The sequence below is a fragment of the Alosa alosa genome, chromosome 3, assembly GCF_017589495.1.
Source record: "Alosa alosa isolate M-15738 ecotype Scorff River chromosome 3, AALO_Geno_1.1, whole genome shotgun sequence".
Classification (NCBI taxonomy): domain Eukaryota; kingdom Metazoa; phylum Chordata; class Actinopteri; order Clupeiformes; family Clupeidae; genus Alosa; species Alosa alosa.
The window spans coordinates 28,264,873-28,292,732 of record NC_063191.1 but is presented as its reverse complement, the minus strand read 5'-3'; the positions used below and the strand labels follow the sequence as shown (position 1 = coordinate 28,292,732).

The 27,860-nt window shown below is 44.7% G+C and overlaps 1 protein-coding gene across 1 annotated transcript; it reads right to left on the bottom strand.

Moving 5' to 3' along the window:
- Nucleotides 1-2,723: 2,723 nt before the first annotated feature.
- On the bottom strand, nucleotides 2,724-25,839 carry tlk1a (tousled-like kinase 1a; the record flags this gene model as incomplete). Its single annotated transcript, XM_048238485.1, has 20 exons — nucleotides 2,724-4,387; nucleotides 5,253-5,360; nucleotides 5,893-6,004; nucleotides 6,710-6,845; nucleotides 7,238-7,428; nucleotides 8,126-8,313; nucleotides 9,579-9,660; nucleotides 10,615-10,712; nucleotides 11,908-11,974; nucleotides 13,179-13,367; nucleotides 14,545-14,681; nucleotides 15,168-15,278; nucleotides 15,848-15,940; nucleotides 16,572-16,655; nucleotides 18,504-18,574; nucleotides 18,841-18,856; nucleotides 18,920-18,972; nucleotides 19,410-19,485; nucleotides 22,352-22,390; nucleotides 25,699-25,839. Coding segments are annotated over 20 exons (2,166 nt in total), but the record flags the coding sequence as incomplete, so codon positions are not given.
- Between the last annotated feature and the right edge of the window lie 2,021 nt (nucleotides 25,840-27,860).

The following is a 27,860-nucleotide window of genomic DNA, read 5'->3' as shown; positions in this document are numbered from 1 at the left end:
TCTCTCCCTCTGATTGTTTATCATTTCTTAGAATAAGATACAGTAAAATATATCACAATATATCACAAACCATCACTTATCAATTATTCATACTGGGTACATCCTTCTGGCTCATCAACCGACAATTTAATTCATCCTGATTCCTGACTAAATTCGTTGTCCAGACAATGTAGTAGTAGAGCATATATGACTAGGCAAATATTACCACAGCTGCAGCAATACTCCATGTATTCATCAGCAGACGTGTGAGGGAGCCCTGTGTGTGTAGATGACCCAGCTGCATCTGGACAGTGAGGAGACGCCCACGATGCTCAGAGCTCTGGACTTTCCCCTCTAACCCCCGCAGACCTGTCTTCACGAGCTAGGCTACTGGGAAGGGCTAGAGAAGGCCTTTGAGGTACTGAACACAAAACAGCTTTTGTTGAATATACTGTAACACAGACTGGCTCCAGAGAAGTTTCATGTGAAGGATTTCCTCTTCTGAATGAGTAAAGTAAACCCCATTAAAATTATCCAAATACTTGTGGATGAAACCTTACTGCCATTTTTTAAGCATTACACTATAAGGCCAGCAGATGGCGATATGGTACCACTTTAAACAGAGCCATCTATATTGAGTTTGGCCAGCTAGGGAATCGAATGGACTTCTGTCCCGTTATGTGATTGGTTCTGAGGCGGTCATGTTTTGTGAACGGCATGTTTCATACCAACATTCATCAGATCACCATTAACATAGTACAGTGAATAATGGAAAAATATCTAAATAAATAAAAAATATAATTAAAAAGCCCAACTGTTGCACATATTGCAACAGTGCAAGACTGCGAAGCAGAAAAAACATTGACAAACATTGATAGTAACATTTAGAGGCCTGTAATGGTAAAAATAAGCTATTTTATTCAACATAGCATATTCGCCCCATAGACACTGCAGATTAGAATCATCTGACGTTGGTCTTAAACATGGCACCCATGATTTGAGTTGTCCGAACTCTCTCTGACTTTAAAAAGAGCCGTAGATAGGCTCAGAGTTTTCTGCAAAAAAATTGTGATTTGAAAGATAACTGATAATTCAAATCCACACTTTGCATGGAATTCTGATTTGAAAGTGCATTTTCCTGTTTCTCTAAACTTCTTGGTTTGGCTTCCTGCACATATTTGAACATGTATTAAGCCTGATCTATATTGGTGGTGGTGTATTTGAACATGTATTAAGCCTAATCTATATTGGTGGTGGTGTATTTGAACATGTATTAAGCCTGATCAATATTGGTGGTGGTGTATTTGAACATGTATTAAGCCTGATCTATATTGGTGGTGGTATTTGAACATGTATTTAGCCTGGCTAGCGCCACCACTTCTCAATGAGACATGGTCTGGGAACCAAACGTTAATTTTCTCGTATTTGAAAAAAATGCCCAGATCCGTTTATTGGGTGCCACGGATGTCTATCAAATGCGTCTGTGCATAGCTGTCTTGCTTTCCCCCTTGTTCTGTGATTGGTCCCCTATCTCAGGCGAAAATTTGCTCCATGGTCTCCAGGCTGCCTTAGCAGTGTGAATCAAATCGCGCGCAAGGCAGCATGGGAACACCCAGGCTAACATGTATTAAGCCTGATCTATATTGGTGGTGGTGTATTTGAACATGTATTAAGCCTGATCTATATTGGTGGTGGTGTATTTGAACATGTATTAAGCCTGATCTATATTGGTGGTGGTGTATTTGAACATGTATTAAGCCTGATCTATATTGGTGGTGGTGTATTTGAACATGTATTAAGCCTGATCTGGTGGTGGTGGTATTTGAACATGTATTAAGCCTGATCTATATTGGTGGTGGTGGTGGTATTTGAACATGTATTAAGCCTGATCTATATTGGTGGTGGTGTATTTGAACATGTATTAAGCCTGATCTATATTGGTGGTGGTGTATTTGAACATGTATTAAGCCTGATCTGGTGGTGGTGGTATTTTAACATGTATTAAGCCTGATCTATATTGGTGGTGGTGTATTTGAACATGTATTAAGCCTGATCTATATTGGTGGTGGTGTATTTGAACATGTATTAAGCCTGATCTGGTGGTGGTGGTATTTGAACATGTATTAAGCCTGATCTATATTGGTGGTGGTGGTGGTATTTGAACATGTATTAAGCCTGATCTATATTGGTGGTGGTGGTATTTGAACATGTATTAAGCCTGATCTATATTGGTGGTGGTGTATTTGAACATGTAATAAGCCTGATCTATATTGGTGGTGGTGTATTTGAACATGTATTAAGCCTGATCTATATTGGTGGTGGTGTATTTAAACATGTATTAAGCCTGATCTATATTGGTGGTGGTGTATTTGATTGGACAATGACGAGTACAGCAGAATTGAGTGGAAAGGGGAGAGATGGGGAGGTGGGTCAGGAAACCCGCAAACCTGGCAAAATTGGACACCCCCCCGCCCCCCTCTGGACACCTCTCCTGGAGGCATATGTGGGTACTGACAAGCGTGCGTGCGTCTAGAGCATTGTACTAATGCTGAATCTGGAACGAGAGAACCGGTAACAACCAGTTGTAGTTGTTTTGTCCGTAGACGAGAAATGTATTTACACAAATGGACACACCCATTTTCCATGGTAACACACTAACAACCAAAACAGAGACCTATAAAAGTGCTCGACAGGTTTCTATTTGACATTCGTGTGGAAGGGGAAAAAGACCCATGTGTCTCGTGTGAAGTTATTTCCTGGCATTTATTGTCATTAGTTCTTTTGACAGAACTGTACAATTTGTACCCAAAGATCATACAGCCTTTTTTTTCCTTAAAAAGAGCAACATCCAAAGCAGCCAAAAAACACTCCAGGAGCAAAATAAAACAAAAAGAAAAAGAAAAAACAAATTTACAAGGAAAAAAAAGAAGTTAAGGAAACAAAAGATAAACCTTTGTACAGAATGAAATGTTTTTTTTTTTTATTTGATATTTGAAATTACGATTCTGTACAGCAAATATACAGGTACATCTCTACAAGAACTTTATTTTATTTTCTGTGTGAGTTTATTCTTCCTGCATAGGATTCTGTACATAGCGGCATGTCTAGATTTGGTTATTTTTGTGCATTCAACATTAGTATGTAGCCTTGGGGGTCTGGGAACACTAAATCTCATTGATGGATACACTAAAATTACATTCTTGTGACTAACCTGCTCATCAAAGAACAAAAAAGGATGATGGAGCTATACCCTCGCATATCTGGTTTTTTCTTTTTTTTTTTTTTTTTTTAAAAGAAACTTTGAAACAGAAAAGCGATCACCCCTGTGCTTTAGACCTACCAAGCATCTAAGCAACGTTATTTCATTATTTGTTGAGACATCTTCCCAGGCAGCCCCAAACCTTTGGGCCGGTTCTAGTCCTGGTTGGGAGCAGATGGTTCAGTCCTAGAACTCTTACAGTGGCAGTCCAACAGAACACCGGTACCATGCCAAACCCGACTCCGTTCCAAAGCAAGGGGCCATGCAGGTGTGTTTCAGAGATGGTGCCTGCTGGCGCCCCCTGGTGGCACCTACAGTAACACGGGGCCAGACACAGGGCTTGGTCTCCACTGCCATTAAGCAAATCAGGACAACTTCATTAGTCACTTGATAAGCTAAACAGGTTAGCAGTGCTCTACCAGAATCTTCATTGGAAAAAAAAAAAAAAAAAAAAAAAAAAAAAAAAAAAAAAAAAAGGCCATGTTCACTCTTCCACTCAGTGTCTCTCTTGGGCTCTCTTCAGTCTTGCCAAATCTTCATCATCATCTTCTACATTCTTCTCTAACCATTTTCCAATCCATCCAGGTTCATTTATTACTTGTCTCTCTCCTATCTTAAAACTACTGGTTCTCTCCTCTAGGAAACACCCTCACATCTCAACAAGCCTGGGCGCAGTCCAAGCCAACATCTCCAGCTCTCCAAATTCCCTCCTTCCTTCCCCAAAAGAAGTCTTTTTGAGAGGACTTCACTTCACTGTGGCCCATCAGGGCTCTGGATACTGGTGCTGCTTTTTTTGCCCCCTCTTTTCCTCCTCCTCTTCCAAACCCATCCCCCCTTCTCTTCTCTTTCTCAGTGTCTTTTATTCTGTCCATCTCTCTCACACTTAAGCTTTTTTGTTTTGCGTGGGGGGGTGTGTGGCCTTCAGCCGAGGGGGTGTGCCTGTAGCATAGTGATGGGAGGAGTCAGTGCAGGCCCTCAGTAGGAGATGATGCTGGTGGAGGCGGGGCTGGAGGAGGAAGGACCGCCGAGCTGCAGGTTGCCCGACGAACTGGAGCGCCTCATGTGGGGCAGCAGGTACGCGTCACTGCCCAGCTGCTGGACGTCGAAGCGGTCCTCCTTCTTATAGGCCAGACAGCGCCGGATAAAAGCCTGAGAGAGAGAGAGAGAGAGAGAGAGAGAGAGAGAGAGAGAGAGAGAGAGATATGTAGGACAAGCAGGTAAGAGGGTGTGAACAAAAAGTGTTTCTGCATCATTCTGATCTGAGTGAGGATGGAGCAACTGATGCTAGAACACAGACCAGAATGTTAAGTGTTCACAAGGTGTTTCTGCATCAGAGTTCCTATATTTTTGGGTGTGGAGTAAGGGACTGTCATGCCAGCTCATTATAGTATGGACTACTGCGTGTAGAATTAAAGGAGAATTTCACTGAGTACTGTTGGTGAAAAAATCAATTTTTGAAACGGTTTTACTCGAGTTACTGCAGCCAAAAGCTAGAACTGCCAGGCAGCTACAGTACTACACTCTAGGAGCAGGAGGGCAAGAACATGGGGGCTCATGTTCATGCCCCCAGAGTGTAGCACTGTAGCCGCCGGAATGCTCCTTTAATGCTCCGAGCAGCAGGTGCATTAAACTTCTGGTTATCACGGAGACAGACATCTTCTCCCCCTGCTAAGGGCACTTAACTTTCATGTCTACCAACTAGTCTGAAGTACCCGATTTGTTTTTTCCCTTTCCCACAAATCTTGCTAATCTTACTCTGCCCACCTAAAATAGAGCATCTTACGCCACTAAGGCAACCCAAATTGGAGACCGATAATGCAACCCTTCAAAAATTCGCCCAGTTCATGGACATGACCCAGAAAACAAAAACACACACACAAAAAAAAAAAACACACATCTTCCAGGAACACACCCATTTCCACCCAGACTGATTTCTGCCTTTGAATGAAGAGGCCGTAGTGGCTGTGGCGGTAGTGGCTGTGTGTGGGTGGGTGGCGGGGTGCTGGTGTCTCACCTTGGCCTCGTTGCTGGCTACCGGCTTGACGGGGAACTGCACCTCTGTGGCTTTGAGGATGGTGTTCTCCTGGAGGATGTCCTGCTGGGACTGGTTGTGCCCAAACGGCTGGAGGAGGAGAGCAGATGATGACAAATTACACAATGTAGTATTTCAAATGCAGCATCCTGAAGAGAGAGTGTGTGTCTGTGCGCACACACACACCTCTTACCAAAGTGACGTACAGTACTCTAGAGTAGAAACACACACGGAATGTGCTGTGCCAACCTGATGCCAGGGTTCCACTGGGCATACGGTGACACGGCACACTGGGAGGGACGCAGTGGGGTGTGTGGGTAGAATGGTGAAAGGCAAGCACCTTAAGAGTGAGTGAGTGTTCTACAATGGTTTTCACCCACTGCCGTGACCCAATATCATTATTAAATGTTATTAACATTTTTTGTTACATTCAGACATCTTCTCAAGACCGCTAGCTGCCCATTCCGTCAGTACGCTGTAAAAACGAAACCTTGTGTGGAGTTTTTCCTCGCTACCTTGGGTATGTTTCACTTGGACCTTGGTTTATATATATAATGCTAAATACAAACAAATGCGACCTCCTGTGCAATCGCTGACTGTATATTTAAGGCACTGAACTTACCTTTCTCCCATAGAGGCACTGGAAAAAGATGACCCCCACAGACCAGACATCCACTTTGTTGGAGATCTTAGGAGGCTCCTTCCCCACCACAAAACACTCAGGGGGCAAGTACCTGCGTAGAGACAGACAGACAGACAGACAGACAGACAGACAGAGACAGACAGACAGAGAGAGAGAGAGAGAGAGAGAGAGAGAGAGAGAGAGAGAGAGAGGGAGAGGAGAAGAGAAGAGGAGAGAAGCAGTTTAGAGGTGTTCACGGGATGAGTGCAGCATTTAAGAGCATTATAAGAGTGACTTCCGACTTCCGTTACAAATGCAGCTGGACTCGTGCTGCAGTTTGTGCTTGTGGGTCTCTTCAGTCCCATGTGATTGTGAAGAGCCCAAAGCTAGGAGACCATGCCTGTAGGAAAGGCCTGCTCTCCCAGGGGAGTCCCGCGAGCCCCATGGGTCGCGACAAACAGTGAAAACTCTTTTCCCAAAGCCCTGAAATGCTTTCTTTTGTCCACACGCCAAAAATATTTAGTTTACCGTCACAGAGGAGTAAGTGAAACCCATTTCTTATAAAGTATTCGCCGATTAATCTAATCGATCAATCAATCAATTTGGTTGCCTAATCCCTTTCTTCATTGGAGTCACGCCCATAGGGGCCCAGGGTCAGATCCTGCCAGAGGTCATTTCCTGAACCCTCATCTCTCCCCCACTTAAGTCCAGTCTGATCTTCACCATCCTGTCAATAAAGGCCCTACAAGGCCCAAAATGTGTCATTTTGACTTCAGTTAACCGTAGGTGTTCCGGGGGTCGGGAGGCCAGTCCTTACCAGTAAGTACCGGCTCCCTGAGAGGTCAGGTCCATGCCGTCCACCCCGTAGTTGTCGTCATCCATGATCTTGGACAGGCCAAAGTCCGTGATCTTGATCTCGCCGCACGCCGTGCCGTCCACCAGCAGAATATTACCTGCAGGGGGACACAGGAGACAAGAGAAAATAAATACATTAAATTAACAAAACAAACAAACAAACAAACAAACAAACAAATAAAAACTAACTAACTAACATGTCACTTTCCATTGTGCACTGACAATATTACCTACAGGTTTATTACCTACCTACCGGTCATGAGAATAGAAAACGGGGGAAAAAAATGACCCATTATCTCTATTATGACAGGATGAGGGGAAATGTTTGGCAACATAGGTGTAAAATATGGGGGGTGGGGGGTTGAAGTTGAAAGCCCCTACCCCACTGTGTGTGTGTGTGTGGCCTGTATGTAGAGGGTGTAGGTTTTAGAACAGACCGACCTAGTCCATCCACCTGCAGTAAAAACATGTACATGCATGATGTATGTACCTGGCTTGAGGTCGTAGTGAATGATGGGTGGCTTGATCTCGTTCAAGTAGCGCAGTGCATTGACTATCTGCATGACGATGGAGCGAGCCTCCTTCTCAGACATCAGCTTGTGCTGCTTCAAGTAGAAGTCCAAGTCATTGCCTTCACAGTATTCCAAAACTGTACAAAACCTATAGACACAAATGAACACACACACACATTAACGACACAGTGCAGAAGCAATTCGACACAGCACTAGACTGAAACACAAGCGGTATTTAATTGCGGGGTGTTGGGTGAAATTAATTAGCTTGTTAACGTCTCTGCAGGGACAAAGTCTATGGGTCTAATTGTGTTGTATATGATTAAAGGGTGACTATTCTGGGATGGTGTGTGTGAAGACTCGATAAGAGAGGTGTCCAGAGAGAAGTAGTCATAGAGCTTGACTATTCTGGGATGGTCCAGCTGCTTGTGAGGGGAAATAGGTGTTGCCAGGGAACAGGAAAAAGAAAAAGGGAGCAGGAAGTCCAGAAGTGAGTGAGTTAGAATGAGAGAATGAGAGAAGGAATATTATCTAGATATTTCAAAGATGGATAGGAATACCAATCAGACATGTAAACAAACACAGATGGAAGAGGGGAAAATGTGAAGGAAGACTTGGGAATGGTGTGACACAGGGAGGAGGTGAGGGGAAATAGGTGTTGCCAGGGAAAAGCCTGAATACCTAATACTTAAAAGATACTTATTGGATGGATTTACCGAGATCAGGGGCCCATGAACAGTATTAGCTCATCCACATAATCAATTAGCTACAGTATCAAAAATACCACAAGTCGTCAAACATTAGTTAATAGTCAAGCATTAGTTAACGATTTGTTTATAGGTCCACCGTTTTGTATTGGGAATCACTCGATAAACACCACATCCATGCAGTTACTAAGATTTGTGTCTGTGTCTGTGTTCAAAATCAGCCAACAGCAAGCAGGGGGTAAAATACAAACACACTTGTGGTAATTCTCCTTCTTCTCCTCTCTCCAGTTCTTGTTGAGTTGATGGATTTTCACAGCGGCGTAGCGTTGTTCAAACAGGTCAAAGGCCTGCCAAGACCATGGAGAACACAAACACAAGCACCGTGTGAGAACTGTGTATGTATGTATGTATGTATGTATGTATGTATGTATGTGTGTATGTGTGTGTGTGTGTGTGTGTGTGTGTGGGGGGGGGGGACTGCCACTCTTCAGGTTAAAACACAGCGGTCGTCCTCAGGTGACACATGATACACAAGTCTCTCGAGGGGACACACTACGTTAGTAAGCGCCAACAGGATCACACACACACACACTTTCAGTTTTAACATTAAATCCGAGACATGGCTACACACAGAGTGGAGATTAAGGAATGGGGAACACGCACATGCACGCAAGCACACTCACCTCACACACACACACTCTCCCTTTTACAAATAAATCTCCACTACACTAGATAGCACTGTGGTTAACTGTAGTTTCTTGGAGTCTTTATCTACAGCAGTCTCTTCATTACACTTTAACACTTTAGGTCTCCACTTGACCCGAGAAGTGTTCAAATTCAGCCAACAGAGGCGAATGTTTGTGGTGAGTGTTTTCTCTGAACTGTTAAATTTAGATGATTTGGTGTACACATTTGTCCAGATCCACTGTATTTCAGCGGTGCGTACATTTACCTCCTGCAACTGTTTGCAAATGTTTACAGAAAACGGTTTCAAATGTTTTGAAATGTTTGTATTGTTCGCGAATTTGAAATTCAAAAAACTCTAAATTAAGAAATATTTAATTTTCTAGAAGAAAAAAATAAATTAAATAAAACGTCACCTAAACAATTAAGCAATCAGAAAAAGGTGGTGATTTATTTAATTGTCATAATCTATTTGATTAAATCATTGTCATTCCACATGCTAGTCAGCTATTCGGGTTGACATGGGTGCCTCATATCACTACACAACACTACACGTGCTAGTCAGCTATTGGGGTTGATGTGAGTGCCTCATATCACTACACGCACTAGTCAGCTGTTCGGGTTGACGTGAGTGCCTCAGTCTTATATCACACCTCCACACTGCACGTGCTAGTCAGCTATAGGGGTTGACGTAAGTGCCTCAGTCTTATATCACTACACAACACTAGACTGCTGCAGGTTCCACCACAGTCCAAATTAAACATCCACTTTGAACAGCAGCACAAAGGAACAGCTGTGAACTGGTTGTTGTGCCAACATCAATTTCATACCTCAAATTAGCACGCGAGCATTGAATTAGCCCACTCATGTGGAGCGCCAGGCTATCCCAGAGTGTGTGTGAAATGGAGCTCTGCATGGAGGAACCCACCTTGTAAACTTCACTGAAACCTCCTCTTCCCAGCAGATGCAACAGCAGGTATCGCTCGTTCAGAGTCGGGTGATCTTTGAACCTGCACATAAGGGAGGACACGAAGCATTCACTCGGGGAGAGATGAAAATGTAGCACTGAAAATCTAATGCTCAGGAAGGCCAGCCGTTTGGGCACATTCATGCGTTTCACTACTGCCTGTGGAGGCGGACCAGGAGCCAACACAGAACAGGCCAGTAGAGAATGACATTCTTTCAAAGTGATTTACAGTGAAATATACTGTAGCTCAATCCATTCATAACCATTTGTGAGCAAGCCGTTTGTGTGGACTTTGAGTTGTTGAATTGTGTATCAGGAAGCATTCAGCTCCTTGCAAGGGCCGAACCAAATGCTGGTAAAATATGAAAGTGCCTGGTAGATTTGAGACACAAAATATTGATTTCATATAGAGTGGAAAGGTGAATTTGATTATAGAGTTTGATTTACTATAGAGTGGAAAGGTGAATTTGACTATAGAGGGGAAAGGTGAATTTGACTAGAGTTTGATTTACTATAGAGTCGAAAGGTGAATTTGACCCCTAGCCTGTCAGTGGCAGGTAGATATTCACATTTCAAAAAGTCAATGTTCAACCCTGGCTCCTTGCATACAGAGTGACTTCTGTGCATTAGTGGGCATAGTTTGTCTATAGCAGACAAGTACACAAACTACTTATAAGGTCCAATTTAAACGTATGGCAAAGAGTAGTCAGTTAACAAAGTGTCTTGTGCATGAGTGGAGGCGTGGGCCGACCCACCCGTGTGTTACGCTACGGACCTTGCTCATAGCATTACATTAGAAAATACATTTAGCCACCAAGTTATTGAATTAGCTGTAGTTAAACTTAGCCCATCATTTAAATTAGGATCTATGCTAACAAGAGACACCAGTGGGAAGAGATGCACGCAATAAATAATGAATGATATGGAGTGAGTGAGTGCGCGGAATAGTGCACACTGGGGTAGAGAAGTGCATTGTGGGGCAGGCAAGTGGACTCACTGTGAGCTGTCCTCGTTGTTGATTCTCTTTAGCTCTCGGATGTGAAGGTTTCTCACTCTCTCCAGACGCTCCAGCTCCGCCTGGATCTCAGCCTCCTCCTATCAATGATTCACACACAAACACACACGCACGCACAAGACAGACAGACAGACAGACAGACAGACACACACACACACACACACACACACACCATGTGCACACACAAACAAGCATACAACAGACAGACAAAAAAAAGCCCAGCACACAAACACACAGGAGGAAAAACAACACACTTGAGTTTACTACAAGGTAAGGTGCTTCATCAAAGACCACTCTCTCTGGCTGACTAGCCTCATATTAAATATTAACGCTTCACTTGCCAGTGAAAGTCTAGCAAAGACCATTCTCTTACGGGCTTACAGACTAGGGAAAACACACACACACTCATTTCCTCTCGTTTTCCTTCACTAAACATTTTCAATTTCAATGTTGGTTCTAACAGTTCTCTGGTTCTTTGTCTGCGGTTCTCCAGGAACACGAGAGACCTTTGAAACTGAACCTACAGGCTGTGTAGAACGTTAATTGTTTGTGTGTGTAGGGATGTAACGATTACGGGTGTAACAGTAAACCATGATAAAAATGTCGACGATAACTATTACCGTTTGCATTTCAAATATCATAATTATCATGGTTGATTACCACGGTGTGGAAACGTGTAATCCTTCCCAGCTTCATCCAAGCCAGCTTTTGTAATAGGCCTGGTACAATGAAACAAACCCTACTGATTCCGTTGTCTAATTGATAGATTTAACCGAGATTAGGCTACACCTGCTTCTAAAAGGCGGAACATTTTTAGCGCTGTATCATGTAGCCACTCTGCGTCTTTTTATGTGCACGTCCACATTAAATCCATTCCACTCATGTGATCAGGGGAATACCGTAGCCTAAAAGTTGATTTTGAACAGCGTTTTATTTTGTGCAGTCAGGATGTAGGCCTATGAATGTGAATGAAAATATGCCCTTCTCCAGTAGCAATAGGCCACCTTAATGCACCAAAATAAAGGAATCACATCTACTCTGTGACAATTTTTTTACCTACCGGTATATTTTTGTTACATAATAAACGCCGTCACACTTTCTGAAACGACCGTTTTTGTATGTGTGTGTCCAATTTTTTTTGTCACGATGGTCCACACTATGAATGCAGGGCCAGTGTGTGTTCTGACTGTACCTGTAATAAATGGAACTGCAATGTGATTGTGTGCGCCCATAAGGCATGCACACAAGCCTGGGTCAGTTCAGTAAGCCACTGACCTTTTTTAGATGACCAAGTCTCAGCTTGAAGATCTCCTCCTGTTCATGGTACTCTGCTATCGTCAGACTGGCGACAGACAGACAGACAGACAGACAGACAGAGCAAAGTGAGACACTATTACACAGTGAACTCTTTATGGACCAGCAGGATTGTTACCCTTATATCAACTTTTAATATCACATTTAGCAGCTTTCACTAAATACATCCTGCAATCACGATGCAACAAGCGTCATTGGCATTAAGAGAACACTCCACCCAATCTGCGGCTGTGAGTGCACACCTGCAGACACTTACCCATGGCTGTAATCAGCAGGCTAAGCTAATGTAGCTCACGCTTTGGCACCGACGGCATTTCTACAGCCACAAACTAGGGCCCAGAGCCTCCAAAGAGCCGTTCACAACCATCGCTCTAGATCAGAGGTTCCCAAACTGTGGGAGCGCCTCCTGAAGCCAAAAATTTAGTGGTAGGAAGGTTGATTCAAAAAGAAGGAAAAACATTTATTTCATGTTAGAACTATCTATGGTTTTTTTTTTTTTCAATGATTATGTAATTGTCAACATTATAAAATCGAAATAAATCATAGAAGAGATGGATACTAAATCTTTGGGATAGTGGAAAGTATTATTGATCCCCATCCTGAGTGAGAATGTATTGTGCAAACTTCATAATGTAATTAAGCAACGCGGAGGTGTCACTGTTTTCAGAGGGGAGGCCCACATTGATGGAGTTTGGGAACCCATGCTCTAGATAATATGAATGACAACGTCCACACTATAACAAGCACTTCCAGAGCGATTTAGAGAACAACGCCAAGCTGACAGCCAATCAAAATCTCTCATTCAGGACTTCACATCCATCAATATGAGGAGAGACTTCCCTTATCTTGAATTTCCCCTTGAGGATCAATAAAGTATCTATCTATCGTTGGATCAGTGTGGGCGCTCGTATCGTTAGTTATTTTATAGTAATCGTTCCTGGCGTGAAGGCCTAAAAGACGCGTCACGTACACAGACTCCAATGAGAGCATCACACTACTTACACCCATGTCTTATGACACAAACACACACAGACTCTCGAGCTGATCCCTCATGCTTTAGCCAAGGAGGCGCGCTCACATGTACACACACAGACAGACTGGAATGTCAAACTTCTTTCACTCTGTCACACACAGACACCTGGGGAAAGACCAGCTTGTTCCCAGCAATGTGCAACCTCTTCCACACACCCACACTCTCTCTTGCTCTCTCTCTCTCTGGTGCTGCCACTCACAGCTGGGGGAGGCTGGGCTTGAGGAAGGGGTCGTTGTCGGCCCCGTTGACAGTCTTGGTCTTGCGCTGCTTTGGCTCTGAGTTGGGTGTGGGGCTCTGGGAGTTGCTGCTTGTTGGGGGCTTCCTCTTAGCAAGGAGCTTCCGCTGTCGCTCAATGTCCTCCCTCTGCTGGTTGATCCACTCCTGCTGTCTATATATAAACACACACACACACAGGAGCGTGCTTTAAAGCAGATGTGGTAGAAAGTGAAACATACAAAAAAAAAAAAAAAAAAAAAATTGTTTTTAACTCAAACTGTGTACACATGCATTTATGTATAAGAGCCTTAAAGAATCATCCCCCAGAGCACATATATCTCCCATACCTCCATATATCCCAGACTGAGAAGAGGGATAGAACATTCAGGTGGTGGACCTACAGTATTTTATTCTCATGGCCTGAGATTATTAGCAAACGTCTGCCATCTGACTCTAATCCACTTGACAGAGCGAAATGAAACACCCTGGGCCGACCATAAGAGACTCTTGTGGTCAGTTAAATTGACTCGGAGGGCATAGATCTGCTTGGCCTGGTTGATATCGATAGCGGCGTCTGAGGAATGTCAACATGGCCTGTGTGTGCTCTCACAATGTAAAGACAAACAGCAGCAGCTCTCGGCCATTTTGGATTCCAAAGACCTTTCTTAGATTGAAACAAACCTGAAACTTATAAAAAGGTGAGACAAAAATGACTCCTGTGTGTGTGTGTTTTGGACATGTTTTGAGTATGCAGACATGAGTACATGGGTGAATATATGGGTGGACATATAGAGGTGTGTGTGTGTGTGTGGTAGGGCTAGAGTTAGGTTTGAGACTCTGTCAGATCAACAACAAGGATAAATTCTTGTGAGGACTAGGATGGATTGTTGATGTCAGGCATTCATTACTAGGTCTGTAATGAAATGTAGCAGTGTGTGCATGGATGTCCTCAAGCAGGTGCAAGCATTGCTTGGGGTACACTTGTCTGTGTACATCTGTGAGTAAACTGTATGTGTTTGTGTGTGTACAGTACATCTGTAAATAAACTATGAGTTTGTTTGTGTGTGTACACAAAGTAAATGGTTGTGTGTGTACACACTTCCTTGAATGCTTTCTGGAAGGAGCAGCCATCATTCAACTGTTCTATGCAACCAGTACTAAACTGGCATAGATGTGTTGCTCTGTAACGGACGTTGATGAACATACGTGTGTGTGTAAATAATGTATATGTGTGTGTTCTCTCACTTGACGAGTTTCTGGAAGGCAAAGCCATTGCTCCAGTGCCCTGTGTCTGATGGTGAACTGGCCATCGTTTGTGCGAGTGCGTGCGCGGGTATGTGTGCTCTTACTTGACGAGTTTCTGGAAGGCGTAGCCGTCGCTCCACTGCTCTGTGTAGGACGCCCCGTGTCTGACGGTGGTGAACTGGCCCAGGCGGAGGCGGTCCTGCATGCTCTTCTCCCGGCACGCCTGCTTCTCCGTGGTGCTCTGATATACGAGCGACAGCGACAGAGAGAGTGCACAGTCTCAGATTACAGACACAGACACTTTCTGATGCCGTTGGTCTACCTACACGCCCTCTGGCTATCTATTCTCTGTAAAGTTACACACAAAACCAACATCCACAGTGAATAGCAATCGTTTGTGTGTGTGTGTGTGTGTGTGTGTGTTACACACACTGGCGATGCTCTACTGTCCTACCAATCCCGCCCCCATCCCACCCACAAACACACTACAGTACATGTTCCCTGATAGAAGGGGGTGAATTCCAGGGACAAAACAAGAGAAACGATCAAAGAGAGAGAGAGCAAGAATTAAAGAGGGAGAATGACAAAGTATTTTCTCTCCTTTTTCAGTGCTACGCCGTTCTAGAAATGTCTGCCGTAAACCATTCCGCTGCCGTTCTCTCCATCACCGTGGACATGAGTGTGCCTGGTTCTTTCCCAATGCATTATGGGAGCAGTGGATCCTTACCTTCTCTATAAGTAGCTTCTTGCTCATAGTGATGCACTTATTTAAGCGCTCCTTGTACTTTTCAAGTAGTTTCTGTTGTTCGTCTATCTGTCTCCTGAGATCACAGTTAGCCTGCAGAGGAAAAGCACACAACATGGCCAATCAGCGACACCATAAATATACATACCCAGTCATAATAGCTTACGATGAGTTGATATACAAGACAATTCAAATCCAAGCAAAAGAATAATGCATGCAAATTGGCCTGCACTGAAATATAAACACACAAACAATAGAACACACCAATCTAAAAATAGAATTTTCACACAAACATATAATTCACACTAATGTTTTAAACTATAAATAACATCCAACACAAAAATACAATCCACACCAATCTCTTAAACTACAAATGTAAAGCCCTCATGTGTGTGCATGTGTTGACTATTTGCTCTGATGCACCAGAGTTGTCTTCCTGCTGCTGTTGCTACTGGCCCGCCTCTGCAAGCTTCAGGTGATCAATTAATCAATCAGGCTTCCTCAGCTGCCTTCACATTAGCACCGCACAGCTAATTAACACAGAAACACCCAACGATTTCTCTACCGATCGGAGTCCTTAACCTATACCCATCCCACCCCCCCCCACGCCACACCACGCTGCACACAAACTCATCTTCCAAACCCCCCCACCCCTCACTCACCCTCAGAAGGTCGTCAATGCGGCCCTCCTTCTTCTCCAAGTCCAGACTCTTATTACTCTCCAGGGCAGCCAGCTTCAGCCCTGTAAGATCAGTCTGTGGAACAGCAAAGAGAGAGATGAAGAGCAGAAAAAGCAGTTCAACTTATTATCACTGCTTTTCCAAACTATGCTAAATAATGCTCTTCATTTTTCACAGACGACTTTGGTAAGCACAGAGTAAAATGTTACTCTCTGATCACTGACACAATTCAATTTGTGTGTGAGTGACAGAGAGAGAGATGTATGCTTCAATGTATGAGCGTAAATTAAATATTGTGTCGTGGTAATCCTTGCTAGTATCGTCTAAAGAGGAGAGCAGACATGTTCTAATGAGGAAAATGGCTAATGGGAGAGATGCTAACTGATCTTAGCAGTTCTCCCATTGACAAAAACATAACAGCTAGCAAGCTTTAGCTTGGGTCATGGAATCCCATAGAATTCCACTTGAACAGAACAGCTTCCAGTTCCTCCTGTGGGGTCTAGTCAGAGAGGCAGGAAGCCGTTTTGTATTAATGGAATCCAATGGGGTATGATAACCCATGCTAAAGCTAGTTAGCTGTGTTAGCTTCGTTTTTCCCCCAACAATCTCCCTTTTCTGAAGATCTGAGGAGAGAGTCTTCACCTGTGTGTGTGTGTGTCAACCATCATGGCCACTTGTGTCTCTAAGTTAGCCTGCCAGCACTCACCTGAACAGACTTGACAGCCAGCTGTTTGGGGTGCATGACGTGGTCGAAGGACAGGCTCGTGGGCGAGGAGCTGTTCTGCCGTATCTGAGACAAGACAAAACAAGAGACCCACGTTAAACAAACGCATGGATGAGCGCTCAGTCGTCAGCGACACTGCTCATTGACTCCACCCTCTCCAGCCTCCACCCTTATTGGCTATCAGCGAGTGTGCGCTTCTGTGGTGTGGCCTCCTTCTAATGAGGAAACTAAACACCCGAATCAATCAGAAGCTCAAAGAGCAGAGAGACATACAATAGATCAGTTTACCTTCATCGACATGCTAATCTGAAACGGGACCATAAACTCAAACAAATAGATCTATTTACACCACAGAAAAGACCTAAAGGCTATTTTCTCTTTTTTTTGTAACGCCGCATGTATAAACCATGGCTGTTTCTGCCCCCTATGACCTTGAGAACACCACTGTCCACTTTAACTTCAACAAACAACAACATATACCAAATGAGCAGAGGTTCAATTTAAGTGTTGAGAGATGGAGAACTGCAGACAGACAGGAGACAAAGGTGAAACATGCTAGTTATATCCTCATATTTGACCCTGCACCTCTGAGAGAGTTGGGCATATTCTTGCTACTGAAGCACCATGTCAGTGAGGACTAATAACCAAACAGGTGATTTCAGCTACAGCTAATAACCAATCAGGTGAAAAGAGCTAGAGCTAATAACCAATCAGGTGAGTAGGTCTACAGCTACAACTACAACTAATAACCAATCAGGTAAACAGAGCTGCTCCTGATAACCAATCAGATGAGTAGGTCTATAGCTACAGCTAATAACCAATCAGGTGAGTAGGTCTACAGCTACAGCTAATAACCAATCAGGTGAACAGATCTACAGCTAATAACCAATCAGGTGGTCAGAGATACTTATAACCAATCAGGAGAACAAAACTACAGCAAATAACCAATCAGGTGACCAGGTCTACAGCTAATAACCAATCAGATTAAGAGAGACAACAGTTTGGATCAGAGTGAGAAATTGGTCAGACGTGCTTCAGCTGGTTAACCCAAAGGGACTCAGGTGATGCTACAATCCCACCTTTATACAGAATTCATAGATGTTTCTCCTTCATTCATACCATGATGCCACATGTAGCTATCTGACTTGCAGCCAGAAATCCCTTGGCTGAAATGGACAGAGAATGTTGAGCTGAACTTTTATGTGGCAGAAATGTGAAACCAGTACAGTAGAAAGTTCCGTAGTGACGTCACGTCATGTGATGGGTGGGGTGAGGTGTTGTAGACACTAGCCTCTTCACCCTGTTCACAGGCTTGAACACTGTGCTGTTGCTGTGATTGTAAACATGAGATCAGTGTAGTGTTGTTTCTCCAGGACAAATTCACAGAGTCTTGACACTTGAGTGAAATGTAACGGTCTTATCAGGTCATACATGATATGCGGAGAACTAGAGACACAAGCCGGCGACGAGTAACATCAGGTCCAAAGACCCACGGGGACCCGGGTTCGAGTCCGACCTGCGGTCATTTCCCAGTCATTCCACCCCATTGCTCTCTCCCACTTACTTCCTGTAGCTCTTCATTATCCTAGCTGAGTAAAGGCAGACCAGCCCAAGGGAGGAAAGGAGATGGGGACAGAGGAGTTGGAGGCAAAAGAATGAGAATGTGAGCTGGGGGCCAAGTGGGAATGAGAGGACAGGAGAGGAGAGAGGGATAGAAGGGGAGGTGTGGAGGTGGGGAGGAGGTGTGTGAGAGCGTACCATGGAGCTGGGGGCCGAGTGGGAATGTGAGTTCAGCGGGGAGGAGAGGACGGAGGTGAAGTGTGGAGGTGTGGAGGAGGGAGGTGTGGAGTGGAAGAGGTGAGGAGGAGGGAGGTGAAGTGAGGTGTGGAAGAGGTGAGGTGTGTGAGAGCGTACCATGGAGCTGGGGGCCGAGTGGGAATGTGAGTTCTGTGGGGAGCGCAGCACTGGAGGAAAGAGAGAGAGGACTGGACCCAAAGAAACCAGAAAGAGAGAAGGGAGAAAAGAGAGAGAAAAGAAAGAGAGAGAGAGAGGGAGAGAAAGAGAGAGAAAGAGAAAGAGAGGAGGGAGAGAGAGAGAGAAGCAATAAGGAGGAAAAAGAAAGAAAGAGAGAAATGGAAAGGGAGAGGGGGGCAACAAGAAAACACAGAGAAGTAGAGAGAGAGAGAGGAGGAACAAAGAGCATAGAAATGGAGGGAGGGGCAACAAACAAAAACACACAAGTAGCCGCGACAGGAAGACGCATTCTTCTTATCGCAAGACGCACGACGCCTGTCACTCACACTCTGTCCACATTAAGATAAGAGCCCTACTCTACTTACATCAAAGTAGTCACTGATCTTGGGTCCTCGTACAGTGGTCTTCCCTGGGAGAGGAAGAGCAGACGGAACATCACAGTTAATAGAACACACACACACACACACACACACACACACACACACGGAACTAAAATGAGAGAAAAGGACCATGCATAACAGAAAACTAAACAAATAAACAAACATATGAAGTTTATGCCTCAGTGAGGAAAGACAGAGAGGGATGAAATGAGAGAAGAGGAAGAGAGGGATGAAATGAGAGAAGATGAAGAGAAGGATGAAATGAGAAGAGGAAAAGAGGGATGAAGTGAGAAGAGGAAAAGAGGGATGGAATGAGAAGAGGAAAAGAGGGATGAAGTGAGAAGAGGAAAAGAGGGATGGAATGAGAGAGCCCAGTGAGGAGTGTGGGAGGCTGTCCAACAGATGAGAGGAGGATGGTGGGAAATCCTGTGATTCTTCTGGCAGTTCTGATTGGTGCTCGTGTTACCTTGGCTGCTCTCCGATTGGTGCTCGGCCTTCCTCTTCCTCCCTCGGGACGACTCCGAGTGCTTCTTCTCAGGGGTCTGCAAAGCACGCACACACGCGCACAAAGGAAAATGAGGACTATTTTCTCTTCGCTCTCGTATCAGTATGCTTCTCCACCTCTCTCATTTGGTCTCTTCTTTCTTTCCCCTCTCTTTCCCTCCCTCTCTCTCTCCCTCCCTCTCTCTCTCTCTCTCCGCCCTTTCTCTCTCCTGAGGGGGCAGGCCTAAAACAACACTGCTACCATTGCTGCTCTTGTCCACCTCTTGACAAGTCTTGCGCGCTCTGGATCTGAACACACTTTAGCAAAGAAAAAGTGCACATTCTTCCTCCTGTGTGTGGATATAGCTCTTCAGTGTGCTCTTGAAATGAATACAGTGTCTTGAGGCCAGAGAGAGAGAGAGAGAGAGAGAGAGAGAGAGAGAGAGAGAGAGAGAGAGAGAGAGAGAGAGATGGACAGAAAGACGGGGCAAGGCTTTTATTCTTCTGAAAAACACAAATCTTGCAACAGTGGTGTGCCAGGTCTACAGTGTGAGCGCGTGTGTATATGTGTATCAGGTCCTCCAGACTATCCAACTCTCATTCCATCTCTCATTTTTCTTCCATTTTATGAGCTAGTTTCCTTTCCATCTCTCACATTCACTTTCTCGCTCACACACTCACACACTTCAACCCAGAAGAATCCTCTGAAAGAAGACACTACTTTCTCCCTCTTGTCTGCTCAAGACCAAACTAAAGAGGAAGCAGCACATTTGGGATGTTAATTTAGAGTCCACACGACAAGAACACATCTATTTAACATGCTGTAATATGGGGTGGGGGTGTGTGTGTGTGTGTGTGTGTGTGTGTGTGTGTGTGTGTGTGTGTGTGTGTATGGGAGACTCTGGGGACCAGGAAGGGATTCAGAATACCCTGTTCCTGTCAGCTCAGACAAAAGGGTGGATCTGTGCCAGACCCACACACTCCCACAAACACACATACACACACACACAAACAGAATCAACAAACAGTTCCGATAAGTGATTGCAGCCAATCAGAATGCACTATTTTCCCCAGGCCATCCCATCATACACTGATCATGTGCTGGGAGATTAAAAAAAAGTCTGAGTGTGAGAATGTGTGTGTGTGTGTGTGTGTGTGTGTGTGTGTGTGTGTGTGTGTGTGTGTGTGTGTGTGTGTGTGTGTGTGTGTGTGTGAGTGAGTGAGTGAGTGAGTGAGTGAGACCCTTTCTGAAACCAGTATCACCCTCACATTTAAATCCAGTTCTCTTGATTAGCACGTAGGGTATAAATACGGGACGCACTTCCCTCTCCCTAGTGGAAACAGGATGTGACATAACCATGGATTTGTTTACAGGCGAACTCACACGGAACTCACATTATGACGTGCCGCATCTATCGACGCACACACTCGACAAGTCACCATCGCTGCTCACACAGCATTGGAGGGTTTAGAACACACACACACACACACACACACCTATTGACGCACACCCTCGACAAGTCAGCATCTCTGTTCACTCAGCACTGGAGGCTTTAGGACACACTAGCACTTAACAGTAATTGGTTTGGGATGGCCCTTAATATGGTTGGCCCCTCCACATGAACGCGCAAACTAAGTGCAAGTGGCTAGGAAGAGGGCATATTAAATAGTTTCAGAAAGGGCCTGAGTATGTGTCTGTATGTGTGTGTGTGTGTGTGTGTGTGTGTATATATATATATGTGAGTGTATGTGTGTAAAAAAATAAAACCTGACTTGTTAACATTTTATTGCATTTCAGTTTCAGTCTGAATTGTGGCTCAGGAGTTTACAGTGTTTGTTTGTGTGTGTGTGCGACTGTGTGTGTGTGTGTGTGTGTGTGTGTGTGTGTGTGTGTGTGTGTGTGTGTGTGTGTGTGTGTGTGTGTGTGGGTTGATCTAAATTGTTTGGGTCAGACACCACATCCTTTCGATACAGACTGTCAGACAGAGATAGAAGATGAAAGCATGAGCCAGTGTATTGTGTAGATAGATTCAGCAGTCTATCAGATGTATACAGGAAATTATGTGTGTGTGTGTGTGTGTGTGTGTGTGTGTGTGTGTGTGTGTGTGTGAGAGAACAATGTCTGTGAACAAATGTGTTTTGCATCAGCATTTACTGTGAATGCACAAGCGCAAAAAAAAAAACACATACACACACACGCACACATACACATACACACACAAGCATTGATAGATCTGTGTGGTTGTGCTCATGAATAGAAAAAATGGTTGTACCGTTATTATGTGTATGTGTGTTCAGCCATTATAGGGAGCATGCAAATATGGAGACAGGGATGTTTTGTTTATCCTTAATGTGCTGAGTATTATAAATGGAAGGACCTGTAAAAGTATGTGAGCCATGTAGACCTGTCACCATGTTAATGACTCTTTCCAGAGTATTTGGATCTTGTTTTCCTTGCTTATCTTTCAGATCCAAATAAAACCATTCAAATGTGTGTGTAAGAGAATCTTTGAATTTATGGGTGTGTGCATATCTTTTATCTGCATGTGTGTGTTTGAGTGTGTTTGATGTACTCATATGCAGGTGAAGTGTGTGTGTGTGTGTTTTTTATAGTGTGAATGTGTGTGTGTGTGTGTGTGTTTTATAGTATGAATGTGTGTGTTTTATTGTGTATGTATGTGTGTGTGTGTGTGTTTTATAGTGTGAGTGTGTGAAGGTGTTTTATAGTGTGTGTGTGTGTGTGTGTGTGTGTCCTTGCTGTGTGGGCAGAGGGCCAGTTCTCAGCCCAACCCTACTGCAGGTCACCTGATGAGCTGATCAAAGCCACACACACACACACACACACTAAATATTCTGGAGATCTCCCTCCCCCTTTCTCTCTCTCAAACACACACACACAGCATCATTATCATCAGCCATACTTACTGAATATGCCGGAGAGCTCCCTCTCTTCACATCTGAGCCCTGCAGACAGAATGACAGAGGAGAGGAGGAGAGAGAGGGAAAGAGGGGGAGAGAGAGGAAGAGGGGAGGAGAGAAAGGAGGAGAGAGTAGAGGAGAGGGGGAGAGAGGAAGAGAGGAGAGAGAGGAAGAGAGGAAAGGAGAAGAGAGAGGAAAGAGAGGAGAGAGGAAATGAGAAACCCCATCAGCAGTCTGCTTCATAATTAGCCCCCATTCCCTCTGACTGAGACAAAAAAGCAGAACCCCAGTGGGAGCCAATCACAGAGCCTTCTACTGGGCACGCTCAGTGTGGCGGCAGTTACTGATGAGCTGCAACGCTAGCGCTGGCATTTCCAGGTCACCATGGAGACCGCTGCGGCCTCATCAGCGTCACGTCACGGGGGCCGCGAAGAGGATGTGGGTTGTGGGGCTATCCCAAGTGGGAGAACATGGCCACACACGCCCCTGCATCTCAAGTCACAACAGAACACCACTGTAGTCAGGGGTGGTGTGTGTGTGTGTGTGTGTGTGTGTGTGTGTGTGTGTGTGTGTGGGGGGTTGGGGGTCAGGTCCAAGCATTTAATGCTGACTCCAAGCTTTTGTCAACCACACCCAGGTAAGATCTCTCTCCCTTTCACACACACACACATACAAACACACACACACACACACACAAAATATAATTATGAAAATATAAGAAAGTCAACCTATAGAAAAATAATATGAGCATGACACATTAGTCAGGCTTAAAATGTTACACACTTATGTATCCTACTTATCATTCTTACTGCTCAGTGTGTAGTAGACTATAACTCTCACTTTAGCCTGCAGCTGTGTGTGTGTGTGTGGCTGAGACGTGAATGAGGGGCTGAACAGCTGGCTTTCATCAAACAGGCAGTACACACACACACACACACAAACACACACGTACACATACGCATGCATGCACACACACACACACACACACATAATAAAACAAAATGGCCTTCTCCATTCCCCACATATCTGTGCATGTTTTCCTTGAAGCAGCCCTTCCAGAGAGAAAGAGAGAGAAAGAAAGAAAGAAAGAAAGAAAGAAAGAAAGAGTAAAAGTGTGTGTGTGTAGCCCTTACTATGCATCACACACACACACACAGATAAACTCTGACTACTGTACAGACTCCAGCTGCTCTGAGTGTAAAGAATCCGGTGTGTGAAAATAAACAGAGCTAAGTGCTCTCTAAACAGCAGGCCGTGTGTGTGTGTTTGTGTGTGTGTGTCAGAAAATAAGCGCTAGCATATGCATAACACTATGAGAGTGTGTGTGTGTGTGTGTTTATGCCTCTAATTTTGGCATGCAGACATGAATATATGGGTGCACATGTGTGTGTGTGTGTGTGTGTGTGTGTGTGTGTGTGTGTGTGTGTGAAGGCGAGGGGTATGAGTATTGGCCTTGTTTGTGCATGTGTGTGCTATTACATAAATACATAAATGGTGTGTGTGCTTATGTGTGTTTATGATTACATGAATAAAGCTGCTGTGTAGCCAAATGTGTGATGCAAGGTGTAGGTGTGTGTGTGTGTGTGTGTGTGTGTGTGTGTGTGTGTGTGAGAGAGAGAGAGAGCGAGAGACAACATGTACATGAGAGAAAAAGACAAGTGTGTGTATACAGGGGATATCTGTGTCTTGTATGTGGGTTGACAGGTGCAGAGGCTGATTAAATGTGCGAGTGGCTCATCATTGGGGGTATGGGGGGGGCATCTGTGTGTCTGACATCTGTTCAGCAGCTCACTAGCGCACAGGAGGAAACACACACACACACACACACACACACACACACACAGAGAAAGAGAGAGAAATATACCCATACAGGGTTCTCTCGTGTATACACACACACACGCACAAATCACACCTACAAGTACACACAAATGAGTCTCTCACACACTCAGTGTTGTGACCAGACACCCCCACCACCACCATCTTGTTGCTGCCCTCAAATTCTAGTTCAGATTCAAACCTTTATTGACATTCCCATTACAAAAGCTAAAATACACAACCAAAACCAAAACCCATTATATACACATATAATATGCAGTATGTTACACTTACACACACACACACCTAACTCACTCAATACCCTCTCTTATTGCCACTCAGACATATATACTTCCACACTAGAAGAGATACAATTACCCTCACACACTCCCACTGTTGTTCACTGATTTATTGGCCAAGCAGGTGGACTGTGAAAGATGTGTGTGTGTGTGTGTGTGTGTGTGTTTGTGTGTGTGTCTATGCGCTTGTGAACATGCGTGTGCAATGCATGCATGTGTCTGTGTGCACAAGGACAGATTTTGTTGGAGATGGTGCATCCAATAACCACCTCAACAAGGTTCTGAAATCTCTTCCACACACACACACACACACACACACACACCTGCCTTTAATCTTTGGCTCAGACACCACTGACAGGCTCCCAGGAAGAAGCTTGCGGAGTGTCTACATGTTCCAGCGCCACCCACTCTCTCTCCCCTCCACTAGCAGCCTGCAGCAGCCAGAGAGCTCCTAATCCCTCTGCTGCACAGCTACCATCCCGCTCACAGCATGGCTACAACACCAACGCTATAGAACCACACAGAACATGTAGAACTCTCCTCCCGCTCACAGCACGGCTACAACACTAACGCTACAGAACCACACAGAACATGTAGAACTCTCCTTCCGCTCACAGCATGGCTAGAACACCAACTTTAATAGTGTCCTATTGTTTGTGTGTGTGTCCACTGCCCCAGTGCAGCCCACGCTTAACAGGCAGCTGGGAGGGCCGGGGCATCCGGCAGGTGCACAGCATGACTGACCACCCTGAGCTGAGCTGAGCAGGCCCAGCAGGGGGCTCCCACGCCACGCTCACGCCCGGCTCCCGCCACCCCTCTACGCCCACGCCACTTCTACGCCAGCCCACGCCACCACCCTCTGTTTCACGCCTATCAGCCACAGCTTCATCGCTCTCCATCGCCTTCCACGCCACACGCCTACCTTACGCCCCTTCACGCCGCCTCTTCTACTCCACTTTCACGCCCACCCTCACTCCCACCCTCCACGCCACCCTCTCCGCACCCTCTCCGCCACCCTCCACGCGGCTCCCACTCCAAGCCCGTCTCATCGCCCTCTTTAGCCCCTATGCCACTCATGCACGCTCTACGCCACGCTCCTTGCCAGCCTCCCATCCCCTCAGCGCCATTTTTTTGTCTGTTAATATACAAGCTGAAGAGATAAATATTTGCAAGTAAGCAGATTAATATTACCTGTTGCCATCACCTGTGCGACTAAGAAGCATTTTTGATCAGGCATACCTCAGACTCCTTGTCACTTAAGGATCCCAGGCTGCCGAAACTGTGATTTGAACATTCATTGTTTGTCAAGCCCTGCAAAAGAAACAGAGGCAATCCAAGCTTTACTTGTTGGAACAGCCTGCCTACACATTTAATACCACATTACCAAGGTTAAAGGTTAAAGGAGAATTTCGGTGATTTTTCACACAGATCTCCGTTTCTCAAGGTCACAGGTAGGCTCTACCTCACTCGAGTTGCTGCAGCCAACGACCAGGGCAGCCAGGCAGCTACAGTGCTATAGTCTGGGGGAATACACATGGGGCAGCTACGCTATAGTCTGGGGGCATGTTCATGGGGCAGCTACAGTGCTATAGTCTGGGGGCATGCACATGGGGGCAGCTACAGTGCTATAGTCTGGGGGCATACACATGGGGCTGCTACAGTGCTATAGTCTGGAGGCATGCACATGGGGGCAGCTACAGTGCTATAGTCTGGGGGCATGCACATGGGGGCTCATGAAATAGCCAATGAAAAAAAGCTCATGAAAAATGGCCAGAATTCTCCTTTAACTCAACTTCACATTAATCCAGGGAATATAATAACCATCACAACTGTCACAATGTAGTCAGGCTGTAACAAAGAAAACACACAGTGGTTTGAGGAAAAGCATGTCACAGGTATGTGTGTGTGTGTATGTGTGTGTGTGTGTGTATGTGAGAGAGTTTAGTAGTATATGTGAGAGAATATAGTAGTGTATGTGACAGACTATAGTAGTGTATGTGAGAGAGTGTTTAGTAGTGTATGTGAAAGAGTATAGTCAGATATGTGAAAGACTATAGTAGTGTATGCAAAGAGACTATAGTAGTGTAATTATAATAGTGTATGTGAGAGTTTGGTAGTGTATGAGAGACTTTGGTAGTGTATGTGAGAGAGTTTGGTAGTGTGAATGCAAGAGTATAGTAGATATGTGAAAGACTATAGTAGTGTGTGTGAGAGACTATAGTGGTGTATGTGAGAGAGCTTTTGGTAGTATATGTGAGAGAGTATATAGTGTATGTGTGAGAGAGTTTGCATGAAGCGGAAGGGAGTTTGCATGGCTTGGAAGAGTTTGATTTCTCAGTTCCTGATTGGTTTGTCAAGGTCACTTCTCTCTAGCTAGCCAATTAAAATCAAGGAAGGTGGGACCTACACTGTCAAGCAATGTTTGGGTAGACCTAGTGGTCGAGAAAAAAATCAGCCAAGTCCTATGTGACTAAATATTAAACTACAACTGCAAACCGAGATACAAATAACAAAGACATGAGGGGTGCCTATTATATTGTAATAGCCCCTGGGCTATCGGCTCCTTTTCTCTGGTGAAGTCATATTTAGTGAACTGATCATAGGAGAGAGTTTGCTACCATTGCAGTTAGCTAGTTGGCTAGCAGCATTCCAACAACATTCCAAAAGGCGTGCATTACAGGACTTGGCTGGCCAGGCGTTTTTGGTAACCTTGTCTGCTGTTGCCAGTGACTCGTGAGCCTGTGTCCACATGCATTTTTGCACTGACAGCTCCTTTCAGAGTGCGTCAGGTCAATGTTTATTGTTGCTAGGTTACCAAACTATCTACCAGCAGCATGTCATTGCTGCCTATGGCTTAATGCTAACTAACTAGCTAACTGAAATGGCAATCTTTCAGGACTCAGTTCACTAAAATATGACTTCGCCAGACAAAAGGAGCTGGTATTACAATAGAATAGGTCATTTCTCGTGTCTTTCTAATTTGCATTCGGTTTGCAGTAGTGGTTTAATATTTAAGTCACATAGGACTTGGCTGATTTTTTCCTCCACCACTAACGTTAACGTTATACGAACTGTGTTGACAGTGTAGATGCTAGGTCCCGCAGCACATTTTCAGGACTCAGTTCACTAAAATAAGGACTTCGCTGGGTATGCGCGGAGCTCATTGGCATTACAATAGAATAGGTCACCTAATGTCTTTGTAATTTGCATTCGGTTTGCAGTACCTAGTAGTTTAATAGCATGGCTGATTTTTTCCTCCACCACTACACAAACGTTATTGACAGTGTAGGTCCCGCCCCTTCCTTGATTTTAATTGGCTAGCTAGAGAGAAGTGACATTGACAAACCAATTAGGAACTAAGAAAACAAACTCCTTCCGTTTTAATGCAAACTCCTTCCGTT